The sequence below is a fragment of the Oryx dammah genome, unplaced genomic scaffold, assembly GCF_014754425.2.
Source record: "Oryx dammah isolate SB20612 unplaced genomic scaffold, SCBI_Odam_1.1 HiC_scaffold_10, whole genome shotgun sequence".
Classification (NCBI taxonomy): domain Eukaryota; kingdom Metazoa; phylum Chordata; class Mammalia; order Artiodactyla; family Bovidae; genus Oryx; species Oryx dammah.
In genome coordinates, this window is record NW_024070194.1 from 16639570 (window position 1) to 16655414 (window position 15845).

At 41.2% G+C, this 15845-nt stretch overlaps 1 protein-coding gene across 2 annotated transcripts in view; it reads right to left on the bottom strand.

The window, feature by feature from the left end:
* Positions 1 to 15845, bottom strand: part of CTNNBL1 (catenin beta like 1) — a 161561-nt gene that overhangs the window by 122431 nt on the left and 23285 nt on the right. For both annotated transcript variants that reach the window (XM_040247338.1, XM_040247337.1), the window contains exons 2-3: positions 6461 to 6649; positions 2281 to 2387 (exon numbers count right to left, since the gene is read on the bottom strand). In XM_040247338.1, the coding sequence (XP_040103272.1) occupies positions 2281 to 2387; positions 6461 to 6649 (296 nt within the window). The remainder of the gene's footprint in view (positions 1 to 2280; positions 2388 to 6460; positions 6650 to 15845) is intronic.

Below are 15845 nucleotides of genomic sequence, written 5' to 3' on the forward strand. Positions count from 1 at the left end.
ATTGCCGGGAGAAATATCAATAACCTCAGATATGCAGATGACACCATCCTTATGGCAGAAAGTGAAGAAGAACTAAAGACCTTCTTGATGAAAGTGAAAGAGGCGAGTGAAAAAGTTGGCTTAAAGCTCAACATTCAGAAAACGAAGATCATGGCATCTGGTCCCATCACTTCATGGGAAATAGATGGGGAAACAGTGGAAACACTGTCAGACTTTGTTTTTTGGGCTCCAAAATCACTGCAGATGGTGACTGCAGCCATGAAATTAAAAAATGCTTACTCCTTGGAAGAAAAGTTATCACCAACTTAGATAGCATATTGAAAAGCAGAGATATTACTTTGCCAGCAAAGGTCCATCTAGTCAAGGCTATGGTTTCTCATGTATGAATGTGAGAGTTGGACTGTGAAGAAAGCTGAGCGCTGAAGAACTGATGCTTTTGAACTGTCGTGTTTGAAAAGACTCTTGAGAGTCCCTTGGACTGCAAGGAGATCCAACCAGTCCATCCTAAAGGAGACCAGTCCTGGGTGTTCATTGGAAGGACTGATGCTGAGGCTGAAACTCCAATACTTTGGCCACCTCATGTGAAGAGTTGACTCATTGGAAAAGACCCTGATGCTGGGAGGGATTGGGGGCAGGAGGAGAAGGGGATGACAGAGGATGAGATGGCTGGATGGCATCACTGACCTGATGGACATGAGTTTGGGTGAACTCCGGGAGTTGGTGATGGACAGGGATGGCTGGCGTGCTGTGATTCATGGGGTCACAAACAGCTGGACACGACTGAGTGACTGAACTGAACTGAACTGATAGCCAATTAACAATGTCACAGATTCAAGGGGCAGCAAAGGGACTCAGCCATACATATACATGTATCCATTCTCCCCAATCTCTCCTCCCATTCAGGCTGCCACATAACATTGAGCAGAGTTCTTTGTCCCCTAGTAACCTTTAAACTTAAGTGCAAAGACTATACTATTCAATTCCTCATTGCTACTGCTGCTGCTGCTAAGTCGCTCCAGTTGTGTCTGACTCTGTGCGACCCCATAGATGGCAGCCCACCAGGCTCCCCCATCCCTGGGATTCTCCAGGCAAGAACAGGCCATTTCCTTCTCCAATGCATGAAAGTAAAAAGTGAAAGTGAAGTCGCTCAGTCGTGTCCGACTCTTAGTGACCCCATGGAATGCAGCCTGGCAGGCTCCTCTGTCCATGGGATTTTCCAGGCAAGAGTACTGGAGTGGGTTGCCACTGCCTTCTCCCAACTCCTCATTGCCTAGGGACAATATTAAGATTCATTAAAAGTATATGTCCTGGAAGGGAGGAAGGGAGAGAAAGAGAGATTTAGGATATTAAAATCTGTATAAATATGAAAATCTACTTACTTAGGATTCAAAACTGATTGAAAGTTATCAGAGTCTTCATAACAGTACTTCATAGTGCACTGAGGAGCAATCAGGTAACTATCATTTCATGAGCACTTACTATGCGCCGGATACTGAGCTAAACCCTTGTCATTATTCTCATTTATTTCTCACAACAACCCTGTGAAGTAGGTACAATTTCTTTATACGGATGAGACACCTGCGGCTAAGAAAGAAGACCTGACTTACTGGAGGTCATGTGGGAGTCACACCCATATCTAACCCCAAAGCCTTTGACATTTTTTCAGTAGTAAAGCCATCACTACTGGCAGCCATGGTCAGTTTTCTAGGGACCTTGAAGAGAAATGCAAAAAAGAGGACACAGGTCCCAGGCTCCATCAGGGAACCTGGCTTTTGAAACAGTTCCTAAGTGATAAGCTTACTTCGCTCATGTGGGGCACTGAACATCTGCTTTCCGTCTGTGAGTCTGCAATTTTAGTAGTTGTTGCTGGCAGAGAATGCCATGGTCTGTCTTCAATAAACATCCTGGTCTCAGTCCCAGATGGGCTTCCCTAACAGAAACAGGGCACACGCGATGATGTATTGCATTTCTGGAAGAAGGAGCCTGTCTGCTGACCCCTCCCACGGGCGCGGGAGAAAACACAGGAAGCCTGTATATGAATGTCTCCAAACTGCCTGATGTGTCTTTTCCCCTTGCTGATCCTACTGTGTACCCGAGAGTACCACTGATTCTGAGTCCCGAGAGAACTTCTAGTGATTTCTCGAACAGAGAGTCATCCTGGGACTCCCGACCCAAAGCACAGAAAGCAAACCAGACAAAACACACAAAGAGCAAAACAAAAAATAGCAAACAGAACATCTCAGAGGAGAAGAGGCAGAAAACAGCAAATCGGAGCCTTACTTCTCTGGATTGTCTGGAAACTTGATTCGCAACTCTTGGTTTTTGTATGATCTTTTCTCAAATGTCAGAATCATTTTCTTCACTGAGCTTTCATCCAATGGTTCCTCCTGGTATAAAGAGACAACAATTTCAGTCCAAAGGGATTGTTTCTTATTCACTAATCACTACTTCCTTCCCGTGGCTTTTACTATGCCACCTGCCACTCACCTTTCTGGATTAAGTGTACAATACACACATACTCCCCTCCACCCCCATTAGAATGAGGGTTAAGGGTCTACATCATGTGCTACTTAGTATCATTACTCTATGTGTCTCACATTTAGCCCAGGAAGTTCAGCTTAAGGTGTTAAAGACTCACTCATTCAACAAATACTTCTTGAGCATACTGTATGGCCTTGGAGTAAGCAACAGTAGTAAATGAATATTACCTAATATTTATCTCATCGTTCTCTTCTTTCATACAAGTAAGATAACCTTCAGAGGTTTAAAAGAACTTGTTCAAGGTCAAACCCTGATTCAGTGACAGTGACCCTCAAACTTTTCCCCACACCAGGCATCAGCAAACTGTGGTCCACATGTCAAATTCAACTTAGAGCCTGTTTTTGTATACCTGCCTGCAATGTGGGAGACCTGGGTTCAATCCCTGGGTTGGGAAGATCCCCTGGAGGAGGAAATGGCAACCCACTCCAGTATTGGAGAGAGGAGCCTGGTGGGCTACTGTCCATGGTGTCACAAAGAGTCGGTCATAACTGAGTGACTAAGCACACACATACACACACAATATAAGAATGGTTGTTAAGTAGCAACAGTCACTGCTTTGTGTTTCTTATACATTATATTACATTTCTTATACATTACTGTGTCTAGCCCATCCTAGCTGCTGAGAAGGGAATCAAACAGGGACCTGGAATCCTGATACAGCAACAATAATTTAGTAACCTCGCTCAGAGTAAGCATAAAAGAACCCCAGCAGGCCACAGAGATTTCTCACTTCTCATATACTGGAATAATACCTACAAAGGCAAATAAAATGAGTTTTTGACAACAGAATCATTTCCTCCAAAAAAAAAAAAAAATCTACACTAAAATTTCGGAAATGCTTTTTCTTCAGTTTATTTCCCAGTTTAATGTGCTGCAGTTCACTCTGCCTCTCTAACACTCTCCCAACCCCTAGCTTCACAGCTATGTAGTCACTGACCGTAACTCACACCGAAAGAAACTGCCATTAAGAGAACCAGAAATAGATCCTTTTGGAAAGCACTGAATCATCTCCTAATTCTTTTAAGTTCCCAAAAATGTTAGCTATTATTTTATTAAATTTAGATTCTAACATATTGACTTTTAAATGGGAAATTCCTGTAACATTCATTTGGGCATGACACATTTCTTAGATTTTTAATCAATGACTTCTGGACCCTGAGGTACTCTGTTGGAACCACCCTCCCCACCCACAACCTGCTCCCCAGTGTCTATGGCTTTAAAGAGAAGTTCCCTGACTTGGTAAAAACTGAAGTCAGTGCTCTGGCCCAGTCAGGACTCAGAGCTGTAGCTTCACTACTTACTACCCACGTAGCAATGTTACTTTGCTGAATTTATTATCTTCAAACCCTCACCAAGTCTCATTGATTCTACCTCATATGTGAGTTCATCCACTTGCATTTTGAATAAAATTCCAAATTGTTCACATGACCTATATAGGGATGGTCTGGCAGGATTCGGCCTAGTAATCTCACCAACCCCAAGTCCCCGTTGGTGGCCCGTGTCCGCTTGTTCACTGTTGACTCTCCAGTGCCCAGGATAGGGCCTGGCATACAGGAGGCATCCAAGGAAGGAAGGAAGGCAAGCAGAGAGGGGGAAACTATTACCTGTATCTTTCAAGGTCATACAGATGACCTAAAGACATGAAGCACATAAATCTGTTTTATAAACTACTATACTAATGTAAGCTATTACTGCAACCCGTTGTAGCTTGGTTAGTCGTTAAGTCATGTCTGACTCTTTAGTGGCCCCATGGACTGTACCCCGCCAGGTTCCCCTAGCCCTGGGACTTCCCAGGCAAGAATACTGGAGTGGGTTGCCATTTCCCTCTCCAGGGGATCTTCCTGACCCAGGGATTGAACCTGTGTCACCTGCTTTGCAGGTGAATTCTTTATCATTGAATGACCTGGGAGGCCCTTACTGTAACTCTTAGCATAACTGTTAATGTACCCAACTTATCACTGTGATTTAACTAAAAAAATAATTTAAATTTCTAGGAAAGGGTTAAATCACTTTTAAGCAACTTCAATACCCATGGCTCTTCTTTCCCTTAGCTAACATCCTGCCCACCCTGTAGAAGAAAACTTTATTTGTGTTAATAACACAGCTCTCATAGGGTTCCCAAAGTCTTAGCCTCTCCAGGGTTTGGCCTTCCCTCCTTTAATCTGTCTCCAACACTGGGGGAAAACTGAATTATCAGTCTTAGTCATCGGCCACAGCAGTATCTCCAATAGCTCAACGTCAGAAACCAGAGGGAGATTTCAGAAAGATGAATGCTGGTGATATAGCACAAAAAGGACAGTCATATTTTACAAGTTCACGTGACTTTACAGGGGCAAACATCACTTGTTTTTCATCAAATGGGACTTCGGTGGCAGAGAGAAAATAACTCTTGGACTTGCAGCCTTCCATGTGTCATTTTTACAAAGCGATCTCTCTTTCCCTGTCCCTTCACGGAAGCGCTGGTCCCACACTGCATTTCTGTCTCCCAGGCTAGAAACCATTTACCCATGACAGCTACTAGCCTAATCCCCCAGTACCAGCAGTGCCCGACACGGGAATTATACCTGCCAATTAACTGCTGCTGCAGGGCTAACAGATTGAGCAGAAGCTAGTGAGGAGGGAGGGTGAGAGGGAAAATGTGCTACACACACTGTTTGTCTAAGGCTGGCAGGACTGCTGTCCTCAGAGAGGAAATTCAGGACTGTCTCCCGCCACAGAGTTCCAAAGTGTCACCACCTTTTAGGGGCAGACCCCCAGATTAGCACTGGTACAAATCCTAATGAGGAGAGCGCTACTGTCATAACAGTAAAGACCTTTTTCAGAATATGAATCAATTTTTTTTTCTTCTCAGATTCACACTCCAGCTTCATTTTTTTAAATCCAAACTTAGCATCATGTCTTTGAGGCAACCAAAAAACAGCTGGCTCTTAAGAATCTATTTCCATAATTCATATTGAACAAAATGCCAGGGTGAAATAATATACAAGTTAACACTTCAGGATTTCAAAAGACACAAAGGCAAGGTCATTTGATTTTTAATCGCTGATATTTTACCTCTATTCTTTTCAGCTTCATTCGTTTACTCATTCAATAAATATTAGTTAAGGGCTTATACCAAGAGCTAGGCATTGCTCGGAATGCTAGAGATACAGCTGTGAACAAAACCCAGCCAGTCCCCGTTTTCAGAGGAGGTTGGGGAAAGGACAACAAATGAGTAAAATAACAGATAGGAATTTCAGATCATGGCAAGAGCTGTGAAGACAGTATGCAGAATTAAGTGGTGCAAGAGTAAGAGAATGATTACTCTCAAGAGGGCACAGAAGGGAAAAGGTTCAGAGGCAGCAGCGAGTGCAAAGGCCCTGAGGCCACCTAAGGAACAGCAAATAGAAAGGCTTGGCCAGCTCCTTCCCTAAACAGCATTTTTTCAGTCACATATAAACACCCAATCCCTTACCTCCTCCTGTAATTTTTTCAACTTGGTTGCTTTGGTAAGGCCGTTTTAACTGCCTGAAAGGCCCTTCTTCCACTTGTTTGATAAAATTCTATTCCTCTTTCAAAGACTATTGACTGTGCTTAAAAATGAATGCCTTCTATGTGCCCTCAGTATGGGCTAGGAAACCACTGTGATCCTCCTCAGTCCATACCAATGGCCTCACAGTTCAGTGTTTGGGCCTCTGTTACAATACATAATCCAAAATAATTTAAAAACTCTATCTGTAATGTTCTTCACACTTTGCAAAATGCCTTCCAAACTCCACTTAACCTTCATACCAACACTGTGAAATGAATATTCTTAACCCCATTTTACAGACTAAGCTGGGAAGCTCAGAGAAACTAAGCATTTAATCCCAAATTACGCTCTACAGATACTGCATCAAGGCTGAGCATCTCAGCCCCCAGCCCATCTCTGCCACCTTACCTCTTCCTCTTCCTCCTCACCCTCTCTGTCGATAATTTGAAGCAGCCGTTTTTTGTCATCATCTGCTTCTTCTACCACAGTCATCTCCTCCTCCCGATAGCGGCCACGCTCTCGAGTACCAGCTTGTCTCCGACGCATCTTCAGCTCTTCCTCTTCATCATCCCGGGGACGTTTTGTGCCCCTGTTGGGCTAAGAAAGACAAAAAAGAAACACAGGATTTCAGAGCTGGAAAATACGTAGAAGGGAGTACACACCAAATATTCCAAAAGTGTGCAAAAATTCCCCGACCAAAAAGCACCATAGCGCACAATTTCTACTACAAAAGGAAGTAAAGCTCTAAGTCATTATTTTTCAGGCCCTTAGTGATTCTATACATACAGGGTTACAGTCACCTACAAGATGCTGCTGCTGCTAAGTCACTTCAGTCGTGTCTGACTCTGTGCGACCCCATAGATGGCAGCCCACCAGGCTCCCCATCCCTGGGATTCTCCAGGCGAGAACACTGGAGTGGGTTGCCATTTCCTTCTCCAATGCATGAAAGTGAAATGTGAAAGTGACATCACCCAGTCATGTCCAACTCTTAGCGACCTCACTGACTGCAGCCCACCAGGCTCCTCCATCCATGGGATTTCCAGGCAAGAGTACTGGAGTGGGGTGCCATTGCCTTCTCCGACCTACAAGATAGTTGGCTTTTATTTGTTACAGAATTTTTCAAGACACAAAGGTTAGCCCTTCACAAAAGTTCTCGTTTATACAGAAACCACAGGGAACAAAGTCACTTTGAGCTAATTAAGCTCAATTTAATAGTTAGGAGATCGGTACTGCGTGTTCTTTGGAAGGAATGATGCTAAAGCTGAAACTCCAGTACTTTGGCCACCTCATGCAAAGAGTTGACTCATTGGAAAAGACTCTGATGCTGGGAGGGGCCTGGGGCAGGAGGAGAAGGGGACGACAGAGGATGAGATGGCTGGATGGCACCACCGACTTGATGGACGTGAGTTTGAGTGAACTCCGGGAGTTGGTGATGGACAGGGAGGCCTGGCATGCTGCGATTCATGGGGTTGCAAAGAGTTGGACATGACTGAGCGGCTGAACTGAACTGAAGAGTTAGGATTCAGTCTGCAATACCAATCCCTTAGCACATGGTTTTAATTCAGGTCTGAGACAGATTACAGTCACTCACAAGCAGCTCAAACAAAGAATACTACATATACAACTTCCAAGGGTCTACAACACTTTAAATTCCTACTTTACAGGCAAGTACAGTAAGGTCAAAGGTCAATGATTACCCACGGTCACAAACCAGCAGTTTTTACAACTGCTTGCCATTCAATTGGCCTAAACCGGAGCACTTCTGAACTCAGTGCCTTCAGAACTGAGGAGGAAGAGCACTGCAGTAGACACCCAACAGCCCGATGCCTCCCTTCAGCTCCGAGTGCTACTGTGCAGCTTCGGGCACCTCGTTTAATGTCTCTAACCTTTAGTTTTCGCATCTGAAAATGGAGATTACAACACTTTTCTCCCTGTGTAGTTAAAAAAGAAAATGTTTCTTTGTGTATCTGAACCATTTTTTTCAGCTTTATTGAAATATAACTGACATTATGTCAGTTAATATAAACTGACATTAAAAACTTAATCACTGTGCAAGTTTAAAGTGTACACATGACAACATGATGTGATTCACACACATATTGCGAATAACAGCACAATAAGGTGAGTTAACAACTCCATCACCTCACATAATTACACTTCCCCCCCACCCTCGATGGTAAGGACATTTAAGATCTTAGTAACTTTCAAGTACATAATATAGTATTATTAACTATAGTCATTCTGTTATACATTAGATTACAAGAACTTATTTATCTCAAGTTTGTACCAAATGGCTGCAAACATTAGTGAAAGAACTCTAAATTATTCATATAACAGTACTAGACAAATTAAAATTATTTTTGTTATTTAGTTTCTAAGTCATGTAAGACGCTTTTGAGACCCCATGGACTGTAGCCTGCCAGGCTCCTCTGTCCATGGGACTTCCCAGGCAAGAATACTGAACAGGGTTGCCATTTCCTTCTCCAGGAAATCTTCCCAACCCAGGGATCGAACCCATGTCTCCTGCTTGGCAGGTGGATTCTTTACCGCTGAGCCACCTGGGAAGCATATAAAATTATTTCTGTGAGTGAATTCATCAAATGATTGTGTCTTCTGCAACCCAAAACACTTGTGTTAGACTCTTCAGTGAGCTTTTCTTTATCTGGTATACTAACTGCACACACCAACAGTATGCTAGGTGCAACGTGGTATGTTATTAGCAAAGTGAAGAAAACGCTGCATTCACTGCCATCCTGCTAAGTTGTTTGGTGATAACAGACAAATTTCTCTTCTACATGTTACACATCTCATCTTGTGCCTTATAAGCCACACTGTTACTGAACTCCACCACCCCAGTGGTGCAAAGTCATTCCCTCTATATTCAAGTTCCCTGCTGGGTCCACACACCAGGTGCTTCAGTAAGTCTCAGCATACGACACCGCTTAGAAAACTCACGGTAGACAACTTGGTTTGTGGGGTACCACCTGCTATTTTTCGCTCTGCTCCTGAGTCTCCCTGGGATAGATTATTTTCATATGATCACACTCTATTTCCATAAATATAAAAATTACCGAAACTGCTGCCATTATTACCCGTCGACATTTTAAAAAGGAGAAGAAGAAAAAGGAAATCAACATGGCAGTAACCACAGAGCACAAGGAAAAGGAGGTGGTGGTTTTCACGTGAGAAGGAGAAGGAGGTAGTTAGCTCTGAAAGGAGGGCAGGCTCTAAACTAGAAATCCGTAGCTCCCCAGCAGGTAAGGAACTTCAGCCCTCCCGGGAGCACTAATTCTTTCGGGCTCATAAAATAAGCCCTGCTGTGGTTCTGATTAGTGTGAGCCTATTGCAGCAGCCAAGTCAAAGTATGAACTCCATAGTTTTCCACGGAGAGGAGATTTCTGGATTGTTTATCTCAGAGCAGAGAGAAAAGGCAGTGGACCACAGTTAAAGTGGAAAGCTAAATTCAGCCACAGTTTAAAAATGCAAAAAAGAATACTGGCAATGGCTCTTTTGAACACATCTTCTAATCTACTTCCATAAAACAAACGTTTCAGAGGTCAGGGAGGAGTTTCATTTTTACCACTGATAATAATAATTTCCAATGAAATAGCACTTTCCTTCTGCAGAACTTAAAGCGCTCCTTTTCATCTTCACCCCATCTCTGGGGACAAGAAGTAATTAACAGTTCTATTTTATAAGCAGGGAGACAGGATGCCTGAGATCCTTTAATAAACTCTTGTAAAGACAACCCAGTGCCTTCTAAAAGTTGAAACCGATCTCTGGCAAGTTTGCCAATTTCCATGATTCCAGAACTCTAACTGAGACAGATTTGAGGGACTTTCAGGCTAGAACAAATACCCATGAACCTAAGTCATACAAGACCTAGGCCAAGTTAAAGTAGCATTTGCTAGGCCATTCATTCAACAAATAACTTATTAAAGAACTCCAAAGCTTGAAGGACCCTCGAGTCATCAGCCTGGCCTAGTACCAGTCCCAGGCTTCCATTAGGGTAATGTCTAAATGGGGACCTGGGATAGACCGCGAGAATGGATTTTGGAGACAAGAATAGCTTTGCTAATCTTCATGAAGAGTTTTAAGCACATTCCTAAGAGGGCAACCTTTAGGTTTACCCACTGCATCTCCAATTTCCTTCCTCTTCACACAGGGTATTCAGCTTTACCTCCTCTCATGGAGGACAACTCTATGACAGAAACAAACACAGGGATACCCACTGGGATAGTTCAGCATGGCTCCTTCACCAACATACCAGCTTCCCATCCCACCCTCCAACAGACGGATAAGTTGTTCAAAGGCTTGGATATGTTTTATTTCAGCATTTTTCTCTCCCAAGGCAAAATTTTAAGAATTTCTGTCCTTCACTTCTCAACTCTCAATTCTTTGAGATACAAATAACCCTCCAAATAGAGAAATTTCTATTCATTTCTGAAATCTGACCACTCTAAGTAATAAAGGTTAAAAATTCATTTCTTTAACAAAGATATAGTAAACGCCAACTTCATGCAAGGCACTGTGCTGGGGACTAGGGACACATGTGAAAATAGACAAACACTGCTCTGCTCTCAAGGGGCTTGAAAGTCTAGGCCACAGCAGTCCGTCAAAATACACTGTAAGCCAAAGATGTAATTTAAGATTTTTTTAGCTGCCGAACTTTAAAAAGTAAAAAGAAATATGCAAAATTAATTTTATTTTATCTAATCCAATATATCTAAAATATTATCATTTTAACATGCAATGAATATAAAAAGTTACTCATGATGTATTTCACTTTTTTTTTTTAATACTAAATCTTTGGAATTTGGTGGATGTATTTTACCCTCGTGATGCATCTCAACACAGGCCTATTCAGTGCCCCATTTCAGTGCCCAACAGACATATGCAGCTAGTGGCTACCTTACTGACATCCCAGGTCTAAGGAATTTTCATCTGAGGGGTTCCTGTTCCCTGATAATGTCAAAATAAAATTGGGTTTCTGGCAACACTGAATGAAATAGGCACTCATACAAAGCTGAAGTCCTATTTATGAAAGATCACCCATTAAAACCTATGAAGCTAACAACATCCTGACCCAGAAATAAACTTCTAGATTATATTTACCCATATTCACCACTGAGGGAGTGCTCAGTTGCATAAAACAAAGCAAGACTATGCAGGCCGGGAAGAACCAAGGAGCTGTCAAACTGAATTCACTATGGAAGAGCCAAAGGGCTCTGGATCCAGAAAGGAAACAGAACACTCACAACCTGTCAGAGAGAGGTCAGCAGCTCAGGCCTGAGGTCTCCTTGTGTCTCACACAACCAGTCCCAAGAGGATTAAGTCATTCTTACCAGTCACCTTTGGAGATTAATTTGTTTGGGTATCTGAAAGGTGTTTGGAATCCCTCAAGATGAAGGAATGACAAAAGAAACTGTTCTTAATAAAGTCATTTCTCAGCTGCTGTTGCCCACAGCAAAAAAATGATTAACTTCTAACTTATGATGTACTAGAACATCAGCCTTTAAGGATTTTTACCGTCTTTTACAATTCCCTGCCTTACTCCCAATAGGTGGTGAGTGGAATAAATGCTCACTAAGAGTTTGCCACCAGCCAACTGCAGGATACAGCTGGTATCCTTTCTAGTCTACACAAAGGGTTCCCACATGCTCAAAGCCAATAGGAAGCTCCAAGAATACATATTACATATATATTATATGTGTGTGTGTATATATATATATGCATATATAAATATATATTTTTAACTTTCCAAAAATCTTGAAGCCTTGTGTTTGTGTATGATGGATGAGATATATATATATATATATATATATATATATATATATACACCCATCTGACTAGAAATAAAAATCTAGACATCTCCATGAAAGCTTTGAAGCATTAAAAAGTTAAATAAACAATATGCCTAGAATACTCCCTGCATACCCAGACAATATCCAACCTAGAGCTTTAGGTTTCATTTTTCCCCCTCTCTCTCTTTCTCTGTCTCTCTCTCTCTTTTTAATTAAAAAGCAATGAGAAGCTGTAGCTATAATGAGGGGCTGTGGGAAAATGCAGTTATATTGGGCTCAAAGTAATGTACCATAGGAAGAGGCTACCTCACCAGAACGAATCCTAAATTAAAACTCCACTAGGAAACCAACTCCATTTCCTCTGAGCATGCAATCTATATTATCGCATTTATGGTCTGTCTCGACCTCAATTAGACTTGGGGATGGGGGGAAGAAAGGGGACTTCTATAATAAGCAATAATGGTACCATTATGATAAATTATGAAAACACAGTGCAATTATTAATGTGAAGAGCACATTTGTACTAGCATATAATGTAGACGTGCGTTTGTGGGGGGAACATTTAAATGTAGCTCAATATTCCGAGCTACCTGGCTAAGAAATGGAGTCATTTTCACAAAATGTACTTTGATGTTAATGGCAGAAAAAATATGTTCGATTTTATTAAGGAAATGGAAAAACTCAAAGGAAATCTGTTAACTTTATAATAAACCAGGAATTCTTCACCTAGCACCAAGCAGGTCACATATCTTCAGAATATGGGCCTTCCAAGTGGGGGCACAAAGGGCCGTTTCCTAAATATCAAACAATAGGAAAGACTCAGAAATCTGAGCTGAAAGAGATAATCTAGTTTGTCCCTCTTTTTATAGAAATAGGGAAATCTGAGCTCAGTGTGTTTAAGCACCTTGTCTGTGGTAGGTAATAACATAAGGCTTCTAATTCCCAATATAGTTTGTTTCCTCCTTTGCCATACTAATCAGTCATTTCTAACCTGTGTGCAGTGGTGATATCCTGTTTGGAGACGGAATTTTGGAGTCAGATTCTCCTAAATTCAGATCCTGGTCCCTTTACTTAGCAGCCCTGGAAAGTAACTTACTCATTCCAGGTTTGAGTTTTTTCAATCTACAAACTAGGAACAACAACCGCTTTCACACAGACATTTGTGTATATATGTATGTATACACATAAAGGCTAGTCTTTCTAAAGTGCTGATCACAGTTTAGCCCATAGAAGACAATACATGTATCTCTCTTGGACACACCTGACTCAAAATCAAAGAAATTCAAGGTTGGAAAGGGTATTGCCCATTATCAGTTTTTAAAATAAGAATCCCATTTTTAATGTCAACATATTTGACAGACCCCATACCCAGCTGCATTTTTTAGTATCCAGTGAGTAAGAAAATGCACAATGACAACAAATAGTTTCTATGTATTTGGTAATACTTTTCCATTGAATTTGTGTTTTTAATTCCCACATTTCTGAGAGAGAGAAGAGCAGAGCTGACAGAAATAGAGAAGAGATTGATCAATTTTCAGAGAGATTTTGCGAGACTGAGATTCTTTCTACAGAAAATGCTTGTGTACATCTGGATTCGAAACCTTGTGCAATAATTCTGAAGTGCTAGAGACAATCCAGACTTCAGGAACCCTTCATCTAACCGGATTATCTTTCTGAGGTGTGAAGACCCTTTAAAACACTGTGGTATAGGTTGGGGCTTTCCCAACACTTCTGGCGGCCAGAAACTTCACCTTCTCCCTAAACTGCACCCTCTCCATCTCCGGATCACTCAGAGAGTTCATTCAATTAAGGAGAAACCTTTCAACTTATAATTTTCTTCCCCAGTCCATAATCTTTCTCCTTAAAGCAATATAAAATTGGTTTAGTCTCACTCTCGCATTAAAAAAAAAAATCTTAAATTTTAAGACAGTAATCCTATTTCATTCTGCCTCTCCCATTGCCTTTTCTTTTCAAAATAAACACTTTCAATATGAGAGGGGAAGAGTATATGCAACACAGTTAAGGGAGGTATATACATAATTAAATTCCTTCCTACCTTTATTTTGGGATTTCATAATTTTAAAGCTTTCAGATACCTCTTCAGATGATTAGACATATGGGATGCCACAAACCCAAGATTGTGGACGGATTGCTCTAACCAATTCGAAGTGCTCAGAAATCATCTGCTGTTAACCTCGCCTGATTACACTTTGTCAGAATAAAAAGAGTTTTTCAAACATTCATTTTGACCAGATGGTAGTGAGTGGCCTGACCCAGAAGTTACAGATGAGCTGCGGTAATGAGTTTTCCCTTGCCTTTGCTGGCTGCACATTCACTGGTGACATTTTACAACTAGGGCTTCTGGCTCAATCAATATTTGCAGGCATGAAACATGCCAAAGTTAACATCACTGCTCCCTTGCAAATTTGCCTGAGGCACCAGAACTGGAAAAGCTCACAGTCTCTAATGCTGCAAGTATCATCAGCCAGAGTTCATAATTAGGGATCAAAGTCATCAGAGACAGAAAATTCTACCCACTCAAAGGGTTGTTGTGATGATTAAAACATCTTACAAAGGGGCTTTGTGTAAACTATAAAGCACTATTATCAACATAAAGGATTATCATAATCACATTTTCAAGAAATATCTCAGTGGCAATTCCAGATATTCACCTATAATTATATATTATGCCTTTGCAAGAATCATGGCAATATGCCACCTTTTCTTCTGAAGAAAAACCAGGTAACAAAAACTCAAAATCTCAAAGCAAAGTCAATGCAAATATGAAACAGAACCCTCATTTATTTAACTCCCAATTTAAAAGATTACAGATACTAAGAGCACAGTAATTGCTCGAGAATGTGGGTTTTAACAATGTCCACAAGGGATGGGGGTGGGGGGAAAATCAATGTATCAGAAAGAAACATCACCAAAGATCTCACGTATGATCTGGAATCTGATTGGCTGACAAGCAACATGGATGTGATTTATGATTTAAATCACCAGTCATGAACACCCTACTTAACAATTTTTCCTACCAAAAGAATCTTTACTCCTTATTAAAGCCTGAATATATGTTCATCTCGCTTCCAAAGAATGTGCATAATTTCTTTTTTGGAAGTACAAACTATTCTTTAGCGTTTGTGATTTACTTTGACATCTTCTCTGATTAATTCTGCAGTTGCATCAGAAAGCCGAATGTTGATTTGGTTTCTTTATTTATCAAGCCTAACAGAGGCAGATACTTGTAAAATCATTGTAAGGTAAACCACCTCCATTTTAACAGACAATATGAATGTTTTGTTAGCTACACCAGAACCATGATCATTCATTCATTCACTCAGGAAGTATTTACTGAGCTAATAGAACCTGAATATCACTCTATTAGGTACTGGAGGGAATATCAGATATCAAACCAAGACCCACCACCACAATAGAACTACACTGGTCTGAAAGAAGCAACAGAGTACAATGCAAAGAGAGGAGACCAACAATCCGGAAAATCTGAGTGCTAGTGAACCACTTAAAAGTCACATGACTTTAGACTAGTCATTGAACCTACTAGCCCTGCATTTATAAAAATGCTCTGCCCTTGCTCTGTTACCTCACAGGATTGTCTTTAATCAGGCAAGGGAGAGTAAGAGTAAGTAAAACAAAGATACAGCACTTTGAAAAGAAAACAGAGCCTAGGATTCAATTTCTTTTCATGACAGCTAACCGCAAAGTCTTACATATACAACAGACTTTCACAATAACTTTTGACGCAGAATATAATCACAATTATATTTCTCTGTCTCCCACTTGAGTGACTTTGTGAAAGGTTTTGTTGAGATAAAAGATACTCTGTAGGTATTGTAAACCCTTAGCCTTAGTCAGGAGTAACAATATCAAGGGACTACAACCAGCTGGGCATGACTTGTTTTGCATGATTCCCTACTAGCTTCTCCTTCTCCCCTCCCCGTTGTACAATTTTGCCAAATTTATTTCAT